Here is a 22,045-nt window from a genome sequence, read left to right on the forward strand (position 1 = left end):
GTTTGTTCATTGACAGTTAAATTACAATTCCTAATTAGAAATAGCTACTATTGTTTAGGAGTTGGAGCAGTTTTGCAAGACCACACACAGAGCAGGAACATTATTAGTAGCACTGCCCTGTGGGACAAGAAGTACAGCCCAGGATGTAGCAGAGAAGCTGTATGTCAGTAGAGCTTAAAAAGCATAAAAAACTACTCTGTGTGCTGCTTCTGGGCTAGACAGCCCATAATACCCCCTTCTAAAAGCTGGGGAATGACCCATGTAAAGAGATATTCTGCCTAAAGAGCTTCTCATGTTAAAGGGGGCTTTTGTTTCCCAGCCTAGGGTGGTGGCTGGCTCTGGAGAACTGGTGTGCACAGGCAGTGATGGCTCATGCCTCCCAGCAGCATGGGGCAGGCGGAGCAGCATCACTTTTGTAGAGTGGAGCTCGTTTGCTTCATATGTAATATAACAAAAATGAAGAAATTGTCATTCTTGGTTGCTGAACATTTCCAGTCCACCTCAGCATCCTTCTGGCTGTCTTGCTCTTGTTGGTCATGCGTGCGGATGGAGTTGGTTTGCTGCTGGTGGGGTTGATGGGATGGAGGAAGATGCTGCTGTTAGTGGAAGCACCACTTCTGGTGGTGTGCCTCTGAAGCCCTGACCTAAAGCAGCTGTCTTACACCACGGTTAAGCATAAAGCAGTAGCCTTGTTGAACTCAGAGTGATTTATTGAAGTGAACAGACCCAGTGGAAAACTGGGCAAACCCTTTTCCATGTGTAGCTGATGTAAGATTTGTATGCAAGTGTCTTGAGGTGAAAAGTACATTGAATTCACAGCATGTAAGGATTGCTCTCAGTGCCTGGGCTTGCCTCCCATTAAGGCAGGGTTTATTGCATAATCCATTTTTAGATTCCTGCATGCTCATTTCTAAACAGACCGCAAGTTACCTAATGCTGAGTCCTGCCTGAATCTGTTTTTCAGGCCCCCTCTCCCTTCCCCTACCTGGATAGATCCATTTAAGACAGGAATAAACTGAGACTTGGTGAAAGCGTGAAAATTTCTGTATGCATCACATGAACGATTGGGCTGTCCTGTCTGCAGCTAGGCATGGTCGGTATGGGATTCAGTGCTCAAACTAAGTGATGACTTACAGCCTCATGTAGACTCAGCTTTTCCTTATGTTAGTTCCAGGTGGCTTTTTATTCTGATGTTGCAGTAATACCTGCAGTTGTCTATCACAGTTGTGGGTCTGCAAAGAGTCACGCCTCTCTTTCAGCCCTACTAACCTTTTTTTCCTCAATGGATTGGAGCAGAGTCTGAAAGTTATGATACATACCTGTTTTGATTTATATATCTATCTCATTTATGCATGTTTGATCATTTGAAATGTGTTGGTTTATAATGTTTGGACACCTGTTCCTATCTTGCTAATACATTTTCATAGACTTTACATCATCCTTCCCTGTCCTACCACCATACCTCCTTTTTTTCCCTTTGCAAAAAGGGTTTTTTTTAATTTTTTTTTCTATACAAGCATCTCTTAAATTCAGGATGAACAGTTCCTCTGGCTCCCATAAGTGTGACTAGGAGACAAGGCAGCTAAGTCTCCTGAGTATATATGGCAAATTTGCAATTAGAAGAAAACACTGAAAAAAAATTACTTCAGCCCTTGTCTCCCTTCCTACCCTTCCACCTCCTTCTTGCAAGGATTAAGCTAAGCTAATCCTCAGATGAGCAAGATCTTTGAGAAAGCAAAGAGGCAAAATAAAACCAAGGGAGGAGAAAGAAAAATCCTTCACACTCAACACTAATAAGGAAATTACGGACGTCCTACATTATGAATTGGATGAATTTTTAATGGTTAGAAATGCAGTTGATTTATAATGCATCCATCCTGGACTGCAGGGCCTGTCGCCAGCTAATAAATAAATGACAGGCCTTTTGTATTAAAAGTATCAGTCATTTTACATCTCTGCACTGTAATTGATGTGGAGCATTGAGCAAGGGGAGATGATGGCCATCAGGTGTACACCGAAGAAAAGGACCTCATGCTTCAAGCTGTACTTGAGGTCTTGATATATCAGAAAGTTGCAGCCCAATCTTAAGCCTTCTCTCAGAAAGGCCACAGCTCCTACTCTATCCCATTACTCACAGTCCAAACCCCAAAAGAAATAAATAGCTTGGCAAAGGGCTCCATGATTCTGAAAGGCCGTTTTAAGCTGAGGGCCCTCCCTGTTTGATGTGTCTAATGTTCTAGGACAAGTTAGTTACCTCTGGAGAGTAGGAGGAACTCCATCTGAGGTGGCTGCCCAAATCTTCCTTCTTACATGTGGAAGGAGGTGGGATGCTTGGGGTCTGCCCTGTGTTAGACACCTTGTTGAGGATGGAGGAGATTGTGCCATCTGTTCTCTTGACAGCCCTGGCTATTGGCACAGCCAGGGTGAGGCTAGCTCGGAGCTGGAGATCAGCATGGATTCATATGAATCCCACCACAAATATTCACACTGAGGGCTGTGTTAAAAATAAATACTGGGCAAATTCCAGAGATGGGGTGGCGTGGGACGGTCCTGTTTTCATGACAGATCACAGCAGAGTCCATATGTCAGGGGATCCTTACTGAGGGCACAGCAGGCAGCTGAGTATTTGAGGGATGGAGGCTGTTTTATCCTCTCCTTAACAAGGAGATGTAACCTGGCATCTTGCACCTCCGCTATTTCCTGGAAAGAGGCATTTCTCCTTCCAGCCCATCAAGGGGCTGCCAAGCATCTTCATCGCTGTTTTATGAATGAGGAGAGACAGCTGGAAAGACATCCATTTGCTCAAGGTCACACCAGGTTGCTGACAGCTAGCAGGCTGGCCCACGTTCAGCCCGCTGGACCGTGTTGTGTGTTTATGAGTCGCCACCTGAAGTCCTTTCACAGCCAGTCTTTTGGAGTCAGGAGTTTAGACGGACACACAAGTTCTTGGAGCTGTCAGCCATATATTATGATCCCACAAAATGACAGTTCTGAGCTTTTCCCGCTCCTTTCTTAGATAGGTTAAATCCAAATCCTCCCTTTCCACCTTCACAGGGACCGTGCTACAGTCTAACATGTTTCTGCTTTGCTCTCTCAACTAATTCTGAAGAGACCTTTCCTTCCTGACCTCCTAGGAGCTCTGTTGACCTCATTCCACCCAGGCACTGCCTCCTGGCCCTCTTGATTGGAGTTGGAGTTGGTTGGAGCCCGAGTGCTGGGCTCGGAGGAGGAACAGTTGTGTTTTACCTTGGCTGTAGTTCCTGGCTGAAGGAATCAAGCAGGGAGCCTGGGATGCGAGCCTTGCTGCCCAAGGAAAGTGCCGCTCTCCAAGATGCAGAGTTTCATCCCAGCCTGGAGGAAGGAAGCGCTTATTGCCTTATTTATTACATTTCCCCACAGCAGTGTAAATACTATATCCGTGATAGATACGGATCTTTTGAATAATATAGAGATTTGAACTAAGTAATTGCAGTGCTTTTTTAATACAAGAGATCCTCAGCGTCGAGTAGTATTAATGATCTGTCTTGACGTGGTCTCTGCAGAGGGCAATTGCAAACCCCAGTTCCGTGAGAATTTGAGAGATGGGGGGAGAAATCCTAATGTGCTGTTCATCCCCTCTGTTCCCTTTGGGACACTCCAGAAAGAGTATCCTGTCTGCTGATTTTTTTCTCAGCTTTCCCTAGACCCTCCAAGGACGGTAAGGCTAAGTGAGTTTTGGGAAAACAAATCCCTTTTGTAGGCAGGCTGGGCTGAGCTGTCAGAGGAGGCAACTTTGGGAGGAAATGTAATACAAAGATCCTAGCAGCTCCCTGTGGTCACTAGCAGTTCTCCAGACATTTCTGGAAGAGTAAAATGATTAGTTACAGTGAAATAGCTAAATTCAGGCAGAGGTAATGATATTCTGTGTCTCTGCCATTCCGAGCCTTTTCTCTTCTCTGTAGCTTTAATACGAAGCATTCCTTTCCACTTGTTCCCTGAAACCCTTGTACAGCCTTGCTGCTGCTGCATGCTATTAAACAGGTGGCTACGTTATTATGAGAAATTCTCTATAAAGTCCACTCTTTAATGCCGTAGAGTCTTTGGGGATGAATTTAAGATATTAGTAAGTATTGAGATTTAGCACCTAATACTTTGCAGTGACATCATTGTGGGGACAGGATAGTAATTGCAGGATGTGCTGTGGGTCATTTGGTGCCTAGCATCACTGGTTACAGAAAGCTGGTAGCTGGGCTGGCGCTTCTTCCTCCCGCTTGTAGGTGTGCTAGGTGCCGGTGTTACAGCTGCAGAGCTCTAAGGCCTCTTTAAATTAATGGAGCTATCTGAGAAGGTTATGAATACCTTTTCAATTATTTTTTTTCCCCCTAAACATAGCATCTCAAGCCTTGAATCAAGCTGTTAACATTTTTCATTCCTTTCTTTCTAGCCATGTTCCTCTTTAAGGTTATTTCTTTTCCTTCTTCCACCATCACCCTTTAACAGGAATGAGGGCAGGGGAGACCTGTGGCAGTAGCCCATGTTCTCACATTGTCAGTCCTGGAGGAGCAGGTCTTCCTGACCTCTGTGGGCTAAGTAGGGTGGGGAGTGTGGGCTCAGGTGTTTCTTTGCCACAGGAATGGTAGCTCATTAACACTCTGTGCCCTGCAGATAACTTCTATTGATCATCAGCTGTTTAATCAAAAACTCTATCACAGTTTGCTTCGATTATTCTTTTCCATCTCTTCATCTCTGGAGAATCAGCTTAGCCAAAGTTAATGTACTCATTATGCAGTTGGGAAACCACTGCCACAGACTGCTACGTAAACCGTAGGGTTTAGGAAGGTTTGTGTCCTCCTTCCTGCGTGTAGCGGGATGAGTATAATGGGTGCATATTCCTTCGCTTGATGGGGTGAAACAGGTGCTGAGGGAGTTGTGCTGAGCTGGGTTTTGACCTGCCTGGCATGGCAGTACTTACCTCCCAGGTCACACAGGGCCAAGGTTCCACATCTAGATCCTCACAGTCCTGGTATGGTGATGAACAGCACTGCTGCTATGCCTAGTGCTAACCTACCCTCGTCTTTCAGAGACATGTGGTGGCCTGCACATCACCATAAATACCTACCAACATGTACACCTGGAGAAGTCCCTCCTCTCTTGTAGAGGGGTGTTTGGGTTGAAGGAGCTTTATGAAGTTGTCTCTGCTGGTGATTGCTCAGCAGCTGGGTGATGAAGGCTTTCCTATGGGAGACCAAGTGCTCAGGGTAGGAGAGATGGGGTGGGGGTGACCTGTGTAGGGATATGCTGAGGAAGAGGGCATGAGATGTTTGAGAGATGTGAGCTGGGGGAGGGAGATGGGAGATGCCAAACCGTGATGGTGAAAGTCTACACAGCTGGACCATGCGTCTAGTTTTTCTTTTCTGATAATCTGTGTGCAATGTATATATAGACAAAGAAGTGGTGACTTACAGCAGAAGTAGGACGTTAAGTCCTCTTTCTAGACAGATATCAGCATGCCTGAAGTCTGCACACTGAGTGCGTTGCTGCTAGGCATTTTGCTGACACAGTGAGGGCCATGGCTGGAAACCTGCTCTTTGTTCGTTTTACTCTTTTGGAAACCATCAGAGCTCCAGGGAGGGGGTGTGAGGAAGCTCTGCAGGAAGTGGCAAAGGTATTTCCCAGCATCTGCCATGGTTTTACTGATCAGCTCTGAGGAGCAGCAGGTTGGTTTCGGACACAGGAAGGGCTTGAGAGGGAAGCCCCGAGACAGAAGCGATGCTTGTTCCTGCCGCTCCAAACTTATCTCACATTCTAGTTGTGCTTGATGTCCTGATACGATTAATTTTCCTTTTGTCTTTTAACGTTTGTTGTATAAAATAATTCTGTTTGATCCTATACACTGTCAGACCTACACATTCCATGTTGGTTATGGTGTTGCAATGACCTAATTTGATTGCAGAGAGTCGTGTCCTGTACGATGTTGTCTCATTTTCTCAGTAGTCGATACAAACTCAATTTTATTTTCTTTGAAAAGAAAGGAAGTAGGGGCAGGAGCCCAGCATCCATGGCCAAGCTTATACCTGCAGATCTTGCCTGGTTGCCTGGCTGTAATGGCACATATAGTTCAGCCTGAATGGGATGTGTAGGCTCTTTCTATTTGTTTTTGTTTTCCTGCTGGTACCGAAGGGGAGAAAGTATGGAAGCTACAGCAGAGAAGGGCCCTCATTTGTAGCTGCTGGCACCTCTGATTTGCCTCAAGGAGTCATTATTCCAACAGGCTGGACATACTCTTGATGGAGCTTATCTCTGGAGGGGAGGGTTAGCTGTGTCTCCGGGTGGGAGCTGGGTGAGTGTTTAGCTTGCTCCTTTTGTCTCCAATTAGATGTTTGGTCCTTTGTACATCTGTGTTTCACCTGCCTCAAAGACCCTTCACCTGCCTTACGCCTCTGTTATTTATGAGTAGCTCAGAGGGGAAAAGGCGGGTCTGGTCTCAATTTGTGTGGCTCATTTACATGTGAAATAAGCATGTTGTTTCAGAAGTGGTGGCAGCAACCAGGGTCTCCTGGTCCCGCTGGTCTTGTTCAGGGCAGCTTTGACAGCTCCAAGGCTGTGGCTTGGTGAGTGGTGGCAGGGTTTGCTTGTAATCTGGAAGTGTCACTGTGTTTTTGCAGAGCTCGTTCAGAAGACGGTGTTTTTTCAGCAGCTCATAAAGGAGGTGTCAGTCCATGTTTGGTCTGTGGGAAAAAGAACCTGCTTTTGCAAACTGAAGATTGCAGCAAGTGCTTAGTTTTAGCTCATGGGCCATCTCTGCCACCTGGGATTACTGGTGTGGCAAATTATGCAGCTGATGGTTTCATTGCTATTTTCCTTATGGGTCCTGGACTTTCTTCCTTTGTTCTCAGGGTATTCCTCATTTTCAGCCCTGCCTCCTCCTGCCCTGTCGGGTGTTCAGTGGGCTTTTGATTAAAAACGGAGTCGTTATGGTGACAGAGCAGGAGTCAGAGAGGCGCTGGCAAGCAAAATGGACTGTGACTTTGCAGCTTTAGCTGCAGGTGGGAGTTGAATAAATGAGTCAACAGATCTGTGTCCCCGGCGTGCCACCAAGCAGACTCCCTTGGCTGGGGTCAAGGATTTAGCGGTGGCAGGAAGAGGCCAGGCAGTGGGCTGGCAGTGATCTCTGTGGCTGGGCAAGGACCAAGGGAATGGGATCCTGAGCCTTGAGGGCAGGAAGAGAGGGAGCGGGTTGGATGTTGGCCACCCATGTGATCCTCCTTGGCAGGGTACCAGATCTCCACAGGCCAAGCGTCTGGCATGGTTGAGCCAGTGTCCCTGAATTGTTCTTGGTTTTGAAATATTTAATCAGAGAATCAAATATGAAGTCTCTTTAAGAAGAGACTGGCACACAGCAGCTGGCTGAATGTTGCAATCAATGTATCCGCTGTGGAATGTTTCCTGCAGAAATATTACATCCTCTCTCATTTACTTGATGATCTTTAGGGTGAATCAATCAAAAGATGCCACACACAAATAGTTCAGCCTGTGATCCTGTGGGTGTCCATTAGAGAGGCATTTGCTCTGTGTTAATGGACCTGTTGATTAACAAACAAACCATTGCTTTTTAAATAGAAAGCCGTTACTTGATGGCAGTTGTCAGCATTTGGTTTTCTGCTGCCCCACTTCCCCTACGTACAGCTCCCACCCTATGCCAATGCAGGTGACTGCTGCAACAAAACCCAGATCTGCACTGCGGGAGAGAAAAGCACTTGCATCTCGCCCAAGCAGTTAGTGAAGGTGGACCTTCGCGCAGAGATTGGAAAGGACAGAGAGAGACTTCTTTGTACTCAGCATGTGGTTTCACTACTGTGTATCTTGTTCTGTTAATTGTATTTTCTGCACCCATCTGCCTTGGCTTATAATACCCTGTTGGACTCCAGCAATGTCCAGGGAAGATCTTCCCCTGACATCCTCACCAGGTCATGGCTCAGCAGCTCCTTGTGAAGTCTGCCTTGGGTTTTACACCTGGCTGAGTGCATGGCAGTTTGGTTTGGGGTCTACAGACCCAAGCCTCTAGTCTGCTGGAGCAATATTGTGTTCATTTCCTTTCCCTGCAACATGGACATTTTCCTAGTCTCCACTTACTCTAGGTGAAAATTTGCCCACATTGCAGTGTTAATGCCTGCTTTTCTGATGCTAGTGTGGCATGAATCGTAGCTGGCATTTTAAGCAGAAGATCAGGATGATGCCTGCTGCATAAAAGATGTCCCTGCCTTTGAAAACCCCTGCATCAACCTGAATGGACCCAACCTGGTGATGACCAAAGCTGTGTAGACAAGGAAGCAGCATGTTCCATGCTGCCAGAGCTCTGTTGTGGCACTGAAAATGTGCTCCCCAGACACAGCCCAGGACAAGCCACCATGCTGAGCCACATAACACAGCTAATTGCAGAGGCAGTCATGCAGCGGGGCTGGCTGGCCTGAAAGGATTAGGCTTGTGACTATGGGTTGTGTTTAGCCTCATGCTGGTAGTTGCCAGCAGCTCTTCTACTTTCTGGGAAGTGTGTTTGGATCCTTGCTGCTCCGCTGGGGGCTGTGGGGGCATTTGGTCATCCCCCCTCGCCGAGGCTGCTGGTGCAAAGCAGCCACTGTTCAGTCTGGCAAGCCAAGCATCACTTCAGCCCACTGCAGAGGGGACCATCCCCCCTGTGTCACTTGTTTAGCTCCATCGTTTATTGCTACAAACCAACTCAGAGCTGTCCTTCCCACAGCTGGTGGGAGTCAAAGTGACGAGGCAGTAGGCAGTTAGTGGATTAGGGCAGCAGAGTGAAAATCATTTGGCGTTTCTATCCTGATTCTTCTGGGTGCCTTTAATTAGTATGATTGCTCAGCACGCGATTTTGCCATGTTCTTTAGCTCCCCTGGTTAGAATAATTATTCCCCCAGCTCCTTTTGTTCCAATTCCTGATCGCTTACAAAGTCCCCTGTTAAAAGCCATTAAATCCGTAATGTAAAGTGAGAGTAAATGTTCAGCAGTGTTATGCTCTCAGGCCCACACGTGTGCACTCGCGCGCTCTCAGGCCCCTCTCCAGCACTCCTCTGCTCCCTGCCACGTGCTCTGCGCTGCAGTATTGCTCTCTCCCGTTCTCTCACACGCTTCCCCACTAGCCATCCCACGTGTCTCACATGCAGCAGGTTGTGTGCGCGCTCTCCCTGCTTTCTGCTGGCACTCTTGGTCTCGTTCAGCTCGGTTTCTCTGTGCATAGGCTGGTTTTGACACTGAGATTGAAGTCAAGGCTGTGAACTGTGATCTCTTACATTCAGTTGTACGTGCAGATATGGAAATGCCGTTAGAAGTGTGTGGGTTTGCATGCTTTTGTCCCAATGTGGGTAGCTCTTGCTTTGAAGAGCAGTATACATAGAGGAGGACGTGTCCTGGCTGTGGTGGGAGGCAGGGCTTCTGACAATAGGTGATGGAGAAAAGGAAATAACTTATTTTTAAGTAAACTTGTTTCCATTTTTCTCAAATGTGAAAGCCTCAGGAGGGGCAAATGGGTTTTGGACAGTTGTGTTCCCGGGAGTTTCCATGTCGCAGTGCCTCCCCAGCCAGAGGCCTGGGAGCTCAGCCGCTTCCCTGTCCCTCGTCTCTACTGGTATTTGATCAGCACATGCCAGTGACACAAGTGGGGCAGACACACAAAGGCTTGCACAGAATTATATGGTGTGAAATAAGATTGGGTTGAAGTGCTTTAAATGCCTTGTGCGTTTAGGTGACTTGATGGGAGAGGGAGACTTATTTTCAGACCCAAAATGAAACTGGGTCAGAGAAGGGTCTGGCAGTCATGTAGTGCATTAAGCTTGCTGAAGCAAAAATTCCCGGCTAAACCACTTGCTGGAAAAAGCTTGTAGGAAAGAAACCCTGATCCTTCCTTCCTCCTTTGAATGAACACTCCTAATTGACAGCAGCCACGCGTTTTGGGCTTAGGTCTTCATTTGCTGCTCTGCTGTGATGTGCTGGCCAGACCTTCCCTGCTCTGCAAAGCTCATGCTTGGCTGGCGGGTAGAGTGAGGGTCTCCTAGCACAGTAGCAGCCCCCCTGGTGCACTGCCTGGGGGGCTCACCACTCACCTCATCTCTGCTTTGCTCTGGGCACTTTGTACCTTCTCTTGCAAAAACATACTGTGTTTCATGTGCGTTTTGTGGGAGCAAAGCCCTTCCTCCCCTCCTGCAGAACGAAGGCCACCACAAACAGCTGCCTCATTTGGCTGGCACTACACAAATTGTCCTCTCGGAGCAACAGAATCTCAGCGCAAGCCTGTGTTCCTCTGCTTGCTGTCCCCTCTTCCCCTGGGGACAGCACGGCCCTCCCTGTGCTCTGGCGCATGTGTTTTAGAGCTTGCCACATACTAGCAGGTACCAAAACATGGTCTTGAAAGAAAAACTGGAACCAGCAGCTCTCCCCTGGGAAGATTACTGACACTCTTCTGATGCCTTTTGGTGCAGAAGGCAACTGATTTTGAGAACCATCTAGTGGGGCATTATCAAGAGAAGAGCAGCTGTGGTGGCAGCCTTCATTTCCAAAACAATCAGCAGAGCAGGAGCACTGGAAAGGCACTGATGAAGGACAATAATTCCAGACAACGCAGCATCCAAACAGCCTAAAAAAATCAACAAAACCCCATTCCTCGAGGCTCTCTGCTGCTCTTGCTGTGTTTTTGCCCTCAGCTCTTCCTGTTCCCATTTACAAATCCTCTGTAGCGCTTGGTGCCTCCTTGCCTGCTGAGACCTCCTGCACTCCTCAGTTTCCATCCTCAGCTTGTAAAACTCCATGAAATCACCTTTTCCCACAGGATGCTCCTCTTGAGACTTCAGGCTCTCGGCCTTTTACCACTCCTGGACTTCCTGGAGGGGAGCTCTGGCCTTTCTCAACAACATAAGGCATTGCTGGAGGAGATGGCAGAGTAAAGAGATGCGCAAGCAAGGATTTGTTCTGGGCCTTGATCAGCTCCTCCACCAACCTTCTCCTTTCTTCTGAAGAGCAGGACATCATCGCTGGCACTACCTCGGCAGGGAAGGTCCCAGCTGTGGACTGCGGCAGTTGTGTGCTTTCCTACCCACTGTGTGTGTCTCCTTTTGCTGCCTGCTTTCATATCCCAGCCATCTGGCTTTACCAAGCACTCTGTCCCCTTCTAGACCCCAGAGCCCCTGGAGAGGACAGGAGTCTGGGAGCTGGGGCTATTCCCACTTGAGTCCCCATGACTGGCATCAGTTCCTTTGGAGACCTTGGAGAAACTGTGGTCCTGCTCCGTGCCACTGTTTTGCCATCTGTGTAATGAATATAACAGCTCCTGCCTCCCCAGGGAATGAGCGAGGCGTAACAAATTAATGTTTATGAGAGACTCTCTGGCTGAAAAAGAAGTTTGCAACAGGGCTTTTGCTGTCCTAACTCAGGGGCTTCCTTTGCTGGTTGGCTCTTTGATGTGGCGATCTGTGGTACTGGTGGATCAGCTGTACCATAATTTGAATTAATCAGCAATTAAGGAACACGAGCCCAAACAGATTCTTTCCCAGTTGATATTCATTGCTGGGCAGATTAGTGAGTGGCTTCAATAACTCTGTGTAAAATGCTTAGGGTACTATTGCTATCTAAAGCAGCTGGGGAACAGAGGCAGTGTCAGAGGGACACGGATACCTGTCAGGCAAAGTAGAAATGAGAAGCTCTTGTAACGCTGTGTGCACAGTGTTTAAATTGACAGCACTCTGAGGGCTGACTTGAAAAAAAAAAAAAAAAAAAGAAAATAAATTAAAAATTGACAAAAGAATATATTTGAAAACCAAAGTGATGAAAATGATGTATTACTTGTTGGGATGGGATTTTTCATGCCAGGTCCCGCGGGCTTTGTGGAGTGCAGAGGCAGAGGGAGTGCACGGTGGTGAGAAATGGGGACTTGCGGAGGCAGTGACATGCGGCTGTTCCTCCAGGCGGTGAGAATTGCAGAGAAGGTTCCTGGATGCAGTGGTACAAGCACACAGAGGGGCTGAGGCAGGGCAACAGCTTTGCAATGCCCAGGATGTCAGCTACCACCACACTCCCGGGCATTTTGCAGACACTTTCCCTGCGTCTTGTTCTCATGGCTGATGTACAAACCCTGAGAGTTTTGCTACGCACCTTTTCACGGCCTTGGGTGTTGGAAGGGACAAAACGGCCATCCTCTTTGCTCAGGTACCTTCTCTCTGACCCAGTATGATTTGAATGAGGCAGAGACTAAGCTCGGTGTGCTGTGGGTGAAACTGCTGGGTGCCCAGTCCTTTCCCCTTCCCTGGTCCTCTTACAAGTAATTTCACATACTCTGGCTTCAATCTAATGAAAACAAAACCGATGAGGCCCAACTGATCTGGCTGCTTTCCATCATGCAGTGGGCCTCTGAGTGGCTTTAAATAGCCACACCTCTGTGTAGGCTGGAGAGAAGCATTGGCTGTGCCTCTGGACAGGGAGGGTAGCTTTGACTCAAGTCACAGGGCATCTCAGACCTGAAAATAGCCTTTTTATTTTGTCCTTGGTCTTAAATAGATATTTCTTTTTTTCCTCCTTTTTTTTTTTTTTTCTTCTTTTTTTAATTTTATACCCTGGTAAGAGCTTTCTTACTTTGGGGCTTTTCCTGAGGGGGATCAGTGGGGAATCTTGGAGCTCTGCCTCCTGAGCTATCAGGCTACATCATTTAGTATCTTGGAACTACTCCATCCACAAAAGAGTTCCAGAGAAAACAAACTTGTCATCCTGGCTAATATGGACATGACCCACATTAATGGCGGCAACAGTAGAAATGCAATGGATACTGGAATTCCTCCGACCAGAGGTTTAATGACTCTTACATATTCTTAGAGTTCACTGCATGGAAAGCTGTGAATGCTGCCCTTTTCTCAAGGAACACTGTTCAGCTATTGAGTGCCTGCAGTATTCTCCTACCCTTCCTCTGCTCCAGTTAAACACGAGGGAATTTTGTATGGAAATGGGATCTTCTGGGCCCATTTTCTTCTGCTGTTTCTCTTGCTCTCAGCCCGTCTTTTCCCTTTCTTGCCCTCAAAAACACATGCAGTGTTGTGATCCCCTGCTCATGATTTTGGTTTGTGGAGAAGACGAAGGTGCCACAAACTGTAGCTAGAACTCCATCTAGCACGTTCCCAGAATGTTTCCAGTGATGTCAAGTCTCATTGACTAAAGTGGGAGACTCATGCCTGAGGTTAAACCATGGAAAATGAACAAAGATACAAGGTGAGCTGCTGTGGAGGGGAATAAAGACCCTGTTTACATGGAGCCTTTCTGTGAGTCTTAAAAGAAGTTATCTACTTGAAGACCTGCTTGAGGTCTGTGTATTGGTGTGAAATTCATCTGTGGGATGAATTTTCTTGCGGTTCTCCATTGTGGTCAGTAGTGTTGGGCTGGTGTAAGTTAGGAGGTCTATGCTCTTTGTACTTTACCTTGGATGGTGCAGGAGATGACGTGCCTATCTGCAGCTGAGAGCACCAGGAAGAGCCTCATGGTGTGCTTCTGCTGAGCTTCTGTGACTTGCTTTGTCATGGCAAGTGAGACCTCAGGCTGGGTTGCATCTCACAGTGCTATATGTTGGAGGGGGGAGGGGGAAAAAAAAAAAAAAGAGGGCTTTGTATCATAGCCCTGCAGATGAACCCATCCGTGACAGAAAACCTGGATTGCTGTGTTGCTTTCCCCTCAGATATAGACATATCAGTCCTGGCTTTGACTAGATGGATGGCTGTTTCCTTCACTCTGGATGCGGGCCAGGCTTGATGGTTTTCATGCCTTCTTTGATGCTATTCATACTTCATATCTGTGCATAGAGAAAGATAAAATGTACACTGTTGTTGGAGTCTCCTATTGCTTTTCCTTTATATCATAAATTCTGCTGTAACACAGAAGAGAGATCAAAGCTCCGTTGCCTGATGTGGGCTGTGTGGATAGCAGTGTTATGTTTGGCCAGCTCATTGCCCCTAATTTGCTATTTTTATTTAACCCATTTTTGCCAGGTGTTGTGTGGCACCCTGTTGCTTTTCTCATCCATTCCCACAGCAATTTCTGCTGATGTTTTAGAAGCAGTTTCCGCTCTTGCTGTAGTGGATGGGGCTGCTGTGAGGAGTTCTGCATTGCTTTCTGCGTCGTTCCCTCACCTCCCGGTTGTCACCCACCCTGCTGCTTTTCTCAGGTGACCTGGTGCAGCCTCAGATCTCAAAAACCCTAGAAGCATGGTATATTTGAATGGCTGCAATTTTACCAGAAGGCAAACAATGAAGGCGAGGTGAAATGATACAGTTTTTCTCCTTAGTCTTGCTTTCAGTCAGTGGAGGAGGGGTGTTCCTTGCAGGGCACTGTCTGTAGGCTGGTTGGGTATGTGCATGGGGCAGCATGGCTGAGGTGTGCTAGCCAGGGTGTTGGGAAACGCAAGACAGCTCTGGAGGACTAAGTGGATGGCCAGGGTTGAGAACAAAACCCGATTGCATGGTTTGGTTGCCTTTAATTTTCTTGTCCTTTCATTGCCACATCCTTCCAGCCTGCTTAGAGAAATGCCCCATCTGCCCCCTCCATCTCAGGCTATTAAAGCTGCACAGCAAATCCGAGCTCATTCCTCCTTCCCTATTCTCCAACACTCTCCATACATTTATTCCACTACCATACCATGGCTATTAGTAGAGAAAGTAGAATGTTTTAATTTAAAAAGTGGTCTCACTAGAACAAGGAGAAGCACAAACTTTAATCTGTCAGACCCTTCCCAATTTTGTAGGTCTTTGGAGATGCTTGTGATTTCAATCTGCACGGTGGGGTTTTTACCTCCTTAGTGTTTTCAGGCTTGTATATTGCGGTTTCCCTCCAAATCTACAACCAATGTCAAAGATAGTATTTCTCCTCCCAATTTCCAGCTAGCACTGACAAATGTGAAACTCCACAAAAGGGATTTTTTTAAAATTTCTCCAACTCCTCCAAAGGTGGTGAACACTTTTTTTCCTCTTTTTTTTTTTTATTTTTTTATTTTTTTATTTTTTCTTTCTGGGGAAAATGAAAAAGTAAAACAAACCCCTCCCATTCTTTAAGGAATTTCCAAGCTAGTTTTTCAGCAGCTAATAGCTTTGATGGTAGCAAGATGAGATTTGTCATAGCAGCATCTGAACTCTGAACCTGTTGAGATTCACCCATTTTAACCCTGGACATCTCAGTGAACTTCATCCATCTCACATCTGACAGTGAAGACATAAACCTAGCAAGAGCCTTGTTGGTTTCTGCTCCATACAAGAGAATGGGGTTGAAGGTAGCAGAACAATGTGGGAGACAACAGTGAGGGAAGAGAGAAAACCAGTCAGGAGAGAAGGATGTGTTTTTTTCAGATTCTTTGGGAACTTTAATAAATCAGGAGGAGAGGATGCCAAAATGACCGATGCTGCATTGCTTTTCCAAGTCCAGTGGTATGTGTGTTCAGCCCCTAAGCTTCAGAAACATAGGCTGTCCTCCTGCCACATTCCTCATCGTCCCTCAGTCACGACTGCGTGTCAGTTATGGGGTAACCCTTGCTGCAGTCCCATTCTGCAAAGACCCTGCTGTCACAGGAGAGCCCTGCAGCTGGGATTCACAGCATAGTGCTGTCAACAAAGAGCAAAGCCCTTGGCATCCCCAGCCTTTTGTCTTGCTATTCTTTCGCATGTCCCTTTGCTGAGGCAGTGTGTCCCCGGTGGGTTTTTAGGTCTGTTGGATGTGGTCTGGCAGAAGTAGAATTGCCTTAATTTAGCAAAGCTTCGAAATGCAAAGAAAATAAAGCAGACAGGAGTGCTCCTTGGAGATACTTGGTATTGTTGAGTATAGACTTTCCCAGTTGTCCTTTGGTGGCCATAAAATATATTTATATTATGAAAATCAAAACACGATAAATAGTGACATTCAGGGATGCCATGTTTACTTGTCTCCCAGTGACTCTGGTAAGAAATAGACTTAGTTTACATACGCGTTTCCAAGTATCAGCACTTTAAACTCTGAGAGTTGAGCTAGGCTCTTTCTCAGTACTAATGATATTTCAATACTTGGAATTTGCCTATGAATTTTGTTTATGACACATGAACTGAAGCTGAGCCTGGCTTACTCTCCCATGTGGATCAGTCCTTCAGGGCTACTGAGAATAACAGATTATTTTCCCCCAAAAAAGTTCAAACAGTTCCAAACCAAACAAACAGATTTTGTCTGCATCCTCAGGTTCATCAAAAGAAGCATGGAATAAGATAGTGCAGGGAATAGAGATAAAAGAAAAAATAGAAAGAAGAAATAGGGGTAAAAAAATAGTCTTCTGGCTAGTGTGGATTCAGTGTGAGAAAGTTTCTGTTGTCTAGTGGAAGGCACCTTTCCTATCGAGATCAATTCAAGGGCATCCAAGCTGCTCCTTGCTGTTCTAGTGATGCCAGATTTAGGCTAACTTACCCGATTTTTTTCAGGATCCTGTGACTGTATGAGGAGCAGGAGCATTCTCCAGAACTTAGAGCAATTGTGTAGCCAAGGCATCCCATTAATTTTTCTGGAAAAACCCTTTGGGCCATGAGAAGCTTGGACAGATTAGAACAATCCCTAGGATCCTGCCATGCATGTCTTGGTCCTGACAGCTTGGTGGATCTGTTACTTGGGATTTTGGTGAGCTGGTGTAGAAGCCTCTTATGTCCACATACTATAACTGAGCTAAGAGCAACTTCAGTCTTAGCAGGTACCTTCAATGAACTATGCCTACTCCTGCCATGTCTCCAGTCCATTGAGATGACCTCAGTTGTAGAAATTCTGTTATAAATGGGTGTCTCAGAAAGTAATATGAAAATGATGAACTGACACCTGAAGATAAATGCATGGGTCTTTTCTGCAAGAACTTGCAGGATTTAGCACAAAAGATGATAGAAAACAGGGGTTTAAGTCAAGAAGAAGGGAAACGTAGGCTAAACGTAGTCAGGTTGTGTCCTAACAGTGAACCAGAATGTGCCCTCCTTCAGTCAGACCTTGAGGAGAGCGCTGTGGGACTGGATGTCTCAGCAGAAGGATTCCCTCCTGGAGCTGACATCCAGCTCTCCGCAGCAGGTTTGCTCCCTCCAGTCCAGAGACGTGTTCTCTGGTAAGTCCTGAATATTTGCATTTATTTAGCTTCAGAGACTAATGTTCATCTTTAATAGTAATTAACATCTAATAATTTCTGTACTAGAAATATGCTAATAGTAGGTTTCCCTGCCTGAGGCATCCCAAGGCAGGAGCATTATGATGAGATGGTTAATACAGCCCTTGAAAATGTTGTATTTGCCCAGTAATTTCGTTGGGACTGAAGGAAGGAACATGCCTGTGTTCTCTGTTCCACTTATTTTTCCTTTTCATCTGGCCAGTATTTCTGGCAAATCCTAAACCTTCAGAAACCTTAAAGAGGTGGGGTTGCATAAGGAGAAGATGGCTCCAGTATGCAAGTTTCGGTGCAGATGGGACAGCTGGGGCAAAGGACGTCTATGGGGCTATGAGAGCCAGGTCTCCCCAGCCTTGCAGCAGTACTCCTGGCTTCAGACATGTTGAGTCAGGCTAAATAAATCGTGAGAGAAAAGTAGGTGTAGGAAGGATTCTCAGTTTTCCTCACTCCCTGACTAGGGGAAAGATGGACTAGGTAGGAATTAGGACTTTTCCACCCCTGGTTAGTGGGAACCTCTAGAAAAGAGTTGTTCTCAGTTCTCTGTCCAGACCGTTTGCATGCCACTTGTCCTCGGAGCACTTGTGCCTGCACACGCCACGTGAAATAATTGCCTGTTCTTATGGAAAGACAGAGTGAGGTAGCCCGGCCCAGAAAGGGCGTTTTGGCTTTAATTTAATGGCAGCCATTTGCTGGTTATTCATTTGGTTCTTTTTTAATAATTACATGTGTGTCGATATCTCTCTCTTTTTTTCTAGTTTTGCTCTTTTTTGTTTTTTCGTTTACTTTATTTTGCTTTTTTCTTTTTTCTGTTTTTTTTTCCCCTTTAGGTTTCAGAGAAATTATGTTGAATCCAATAAGCCTCCCTGGACATTCCAAACCTCTTAACCAAGGCATTTATGTTGAGGATGTCAGTGTTTATTTCAGCAAAGGACGTCATGGCTTTTAAAACTCCTTAAAAGTCCCTGTTCTGATGTCAAGTTTATAGGCTGTGCCCTCAAAATGGTGGGAAGCAGTAAGCGTGGTCTGTATGGATTGAGGTCTCCTCCTAATAGGACTCTACAGCCCTGCCTGTACACACGTTAAAGCCAACTGAAACTGTGGTTTTCTGTCACCAGATAACAGGGTTGTTCTTTTCCTCCAATGGTCGCTGTGTTCGTTAAATATTCCTGCAAGGCACAACAGCAGCAATGAGAGCAAATAAAGAGAATTAAAACCCAATTGAAAGGAGTCATCCTAATAACACAGTAAATAATTGTACTTTTGCTTTAAAATAAAACACAAAACAAAACCAACCAAGCCAACCAAACTGACATCTTTAGTCATGTCCTCCCTGCTTGGAGTTTTCCTTGTAAGCTTGTGTCTTCGCAACACCCAGTGAATGCCGCCATCACCTCTTACGTGGCGCCGCCATGGGAGGTCTCCCAGAGCGAGCCGAGGCAGGGAGCCTGGAAGCAACTAAAGCAGAACGAAGACTTTTGGTAAGAACAAAGGCAGCCCCGCTCCCAGTTCTTGCACAGAAAATAATGTTGGAAGGAATAATGGAAAGAAAAACAAAACAAAACCATCTTACTTCTCTGACAGGAAGAGAATGTGGTTATCTTTGAAGTGCACATATTCTAGGAGGCTTTTTTTGTTTGTCTGTCTGTGTGTGTTAGAGCGGCTCGTTGGATCTGACTATATTGTTGTCGTACTCTGGTCTCTCCCTGCTGCTTGAATGATGAGCTTTATCTGAGGAGTTGCCTGGACTTCCCGCATGGATGGAGAATCCATCGCGCAGGAGGGTCTGTGTCCTTGCCAGGACTAGGGCAGTAAGCAAAGTGGAAAAGCCTATCAGACGCACGCAGGTCCCAGTTGCTGGGCCTTTTCCAGCCCCCTTTAGCTCTCCCCTGTATTCCCACCCAGCTAGAGGTTGATTGTAACCCAGTCACATACCCAGAACCATCAGCTTGAGGCTGACTGAGTGAAGGAGAGGAAAAATAAGTATTCTGTTGCTTCTTCTCTGGCATAAACAGGAATATTGATCCTGTTCTCCGGCCGATATTTATATTCTCTCGCCACCCTCCCATCCCACTTTTGTCTTACTTCATCCAAAGCCTCTCAGATGGAAAAGTAAACCCTTTGATCCTGTCCTCAAGAGAAGCCTGCTGCCCTTGCGGCAACTTGCAGGGCTTTCCTTGGACTCTCTGGGCATCACGTGTATGGGAAATACAGATTTGCTCACACGTATCAGTGATAACCTATAAGCAAGGCAGATTTTCTCTAGAGGAAAAAAAAAAAAAAACCTTCCAAAAGCTTCAGGTGTGGCCAGATCCTTTTCTGAGAGGAGTACTGAACCAGGAGCTTGCTCACCAGCCACTCAGCTTTGCTTGCCTTCTTGGTGGCCCGAGACGACCTTATCACATCAGGGATATCTGTAAATCACCAGCCCTGAAAGGTTGCTGCCACTGGAAAGTGTCACGGTCCCCCACCGCCAGAACTGGGCAGAAGCCTCAGAATGGGATGTTCTGCTTCATCCTGCCTTTACAGGTGACCGGCGTGAACCACCCTGGAGATTGCCAGGAGGTTTTGTTACCAGCTTTCCCATAGGGATGTCCCTGGGAATGTTCCATTCTCTTGCTTCTTCTCCTGGTTCGCTCGCATAAAAAGGTAAAGTGCAATAGAAGAGTACAGGAGAAATGGTAGCAGATTGCTTTAAGTTAACGGACATGCCTTAGGGGGGCATCTGCATTAGGACAAGGAGGCCTGGCTCAGGTTGGATGGTTTTAGAAACCATGACCAAAACTCCCAACAAAGTTTCCTGCCCGCATCGGAGCTGGAAATGCAAGAGGTGCACCGCCAGAGAGGACCTGCGGCCATGTGTTATTGACGCCTCAATTCTGCAGATTCACAGAGTGTGGAGGAGCTCCAGAAAGCGTGTGAATCACTGGGTGCTTGTCTGAACTGAATTTCCCCATCTCCTGGAAGTCGCCCACCTGATCTGGGGATGTCTTGTCTGTCTGAACTGTCTCCTCTCCCTAGCACTGTTCAGGGGACTCTGCTCTCAACTGTGTGTATCAGTCGTAGAGATACGTCCGTGGGCCTGGACCAGAAGCCTATATCCAAACACCCTAGCAGAGGAAGGGTTGAATTTTGCAGCTCAGGTCCATCTCTGCTTAGAAGAAATCCTCCGGACCGTACAGCATAATTTAAAGCAGTTCTCCCCACTGTGATCGATGTCTCAATTTAACACCAATTAAAGTCTCTGGTTCCTCACTGCTGAAAACAAAAGCCAGTCATGGCCGTTTGCGATTGGTGGCTTTAAGTAGCAAGTCTAAGGATGTTTTTTTTAAAAAAATTTATTTTATTTTTAATTATTGTAAATCATTACCTCATTTTCTGTCAATGAGACTCCTCCATCTTTGAGCATTCTTATCTTGCCATAACTATCATCCTGTGCTAATGGGAAATGGGATGGTCCCTTTTCACAGAGACTATAGGGGTGTTCAATGTCTAGTTTCTTAATAAACACTTTATTTTCTAACGAAACAGCTGCATCAGGCCTCTTCTTTGAAGACAAAATAAATAAAGGTTCAGAATGACACGTCCTATAGTCTACTTCTTCATGAGATGGTCCATGTGTGGGGAGTCTGTTTGGTTTGGTTCTTCGGGGTGTGCGGAGGGTGGGGTTTACAGCTGTGATGTGAACGCTGCTGAGGTGTAGCTCTTGCTTCTGTAGTTCTCATCAGGCACAAAGATGTTTTCTCGCCTGAGAGCTTAGCTGATGACTAACTCAGTTGATAACCTGTTGTTTCTTGTAACTCAAAACGGTCATGTTCTCAGGAACAAGGCGGTACTGCTGGGAGATGGTGTCATGATTTGCCAAGACATGTTTCTACACTTGGTGGAAGGAGTTTTATCAGGAGTCTTATCTCTCAGGGACCTTGACACTAAACAATTGTTCTGGCTGCAGTGCTTTTGTTTCAGGACATGCTGTTGCTGCAGGTCTCCCTGCTCAGCTGTGCAAAATGCTCTCCTGTTGGGTGTTGGACTGTTGTCCCTTCATCAGGGACAATTAGCTTCCTACTAAGCTAGCAAGGATGCGTTCGATGTAAAGGCAGTGGGGTACAGGTGAGTGCCGCAGTCGAGTTCCTCATCAGAAGTTGATGTAAGGCTGGTTGCTCCAGGAAGAGAGAGGAACGACTTCAGCATGCAGGGCTCAGCATGAGGATGTGTCTTAGAGGCTGTGGCTTAGTATTGTTAACAGGAGATGTCATTTATGTGACTTAAAGCTGCTGTGCCAACCTGCAGATGACTGAGCATGAGGCTGGGGGTGTGTTTGAGCTGATATTGGTGGATGGTGCTGGAACCCTCTTAGAAAACCTGGTGAGAGTTTTGATGAGCAAAATAGAAACATGTTTTCCAGCATCCTTCTGTTCCTGTAACTTCCTGGCATGACTTTCAAGCAAATGTCTTAAAATCATGCTATGATTGAATTTCTGCATGCTATTCCCTTCTAATGAGTGTGCCTCTAGAAGTGATCGGGTGCTGTGGTTCACAGTTTCAGGTGATGGCTGAGATCTTTACCTTTCCAAGGATGTCTGTGATGCCTGAGACAAATGGTTGTCTCCTGACATACAACCTTATGTACGGGATGGACAGCTGAGCTACACCAGATTTCATTCCTACTTCCCTTTCCTTTCTGAGGTGCGGGAAACATGGGTGGTGGAAGCTCTGCCTTTTCCTCCACACTAATCCAGGGTCTGTTCCCAGGTTTCACAGCACAGAAGCATTGCAAATGGAGTTGATTAGCCAGTTGCTCAGGCTGCTGGTATGGCCAGCCTTAGTTCATTTTGCTTTGTATTTCAGGGCAACTGATTGCTCACACAAAAGTTCCCACAA

General features: G+C 46.3%; 1 protein-coding gene across 5 annotated transcripts in view; it reads left to right on the top strand.

Moving 5' to 3' along the window:
* NTRK3 (neurotrophic receptor tyrosine kinase 3) overlaps nucleotides 1-22,045 on the top strand; it is a 231,823-nt gene that overhangs the window by 128,317 nt on the left and 81,461 nt on the right. Inside the window, exon 13 of one of the 5 annotated variants that reach the window (XM_027793966.2) lies at nucleotides 17,995-20,692. The exons of the other annotated variants lie outside the window; for them this stretch is intronic. Coding sequence (XP_027649767.1) covers nucleotides 17,995-18,113 — 119 coding nt within the window. The 3' untranslated portion in view covers nucleotides 18,114-20,692. Of the gene's footprint in view, nucleotides 1-17,994; nucleotides 20,693-22,045 lie in introns of those variants that run through there. 5 annotated transcript variants of the gene reach the window in all.

Source organism: Falco peregrinus, chromosome 1, assembly GCF_023634155.1.
Source record: "Falco peregrinus isolate bFalPer1 chromosome 1, bFalPer1.pri, whole genome shotgun sequence".
Lineage (NCBI taxonomy): Eukaryota > Metazoa > Chordata > Aves > Falconiformes > Falconidae > Falco > Falco peregrinus.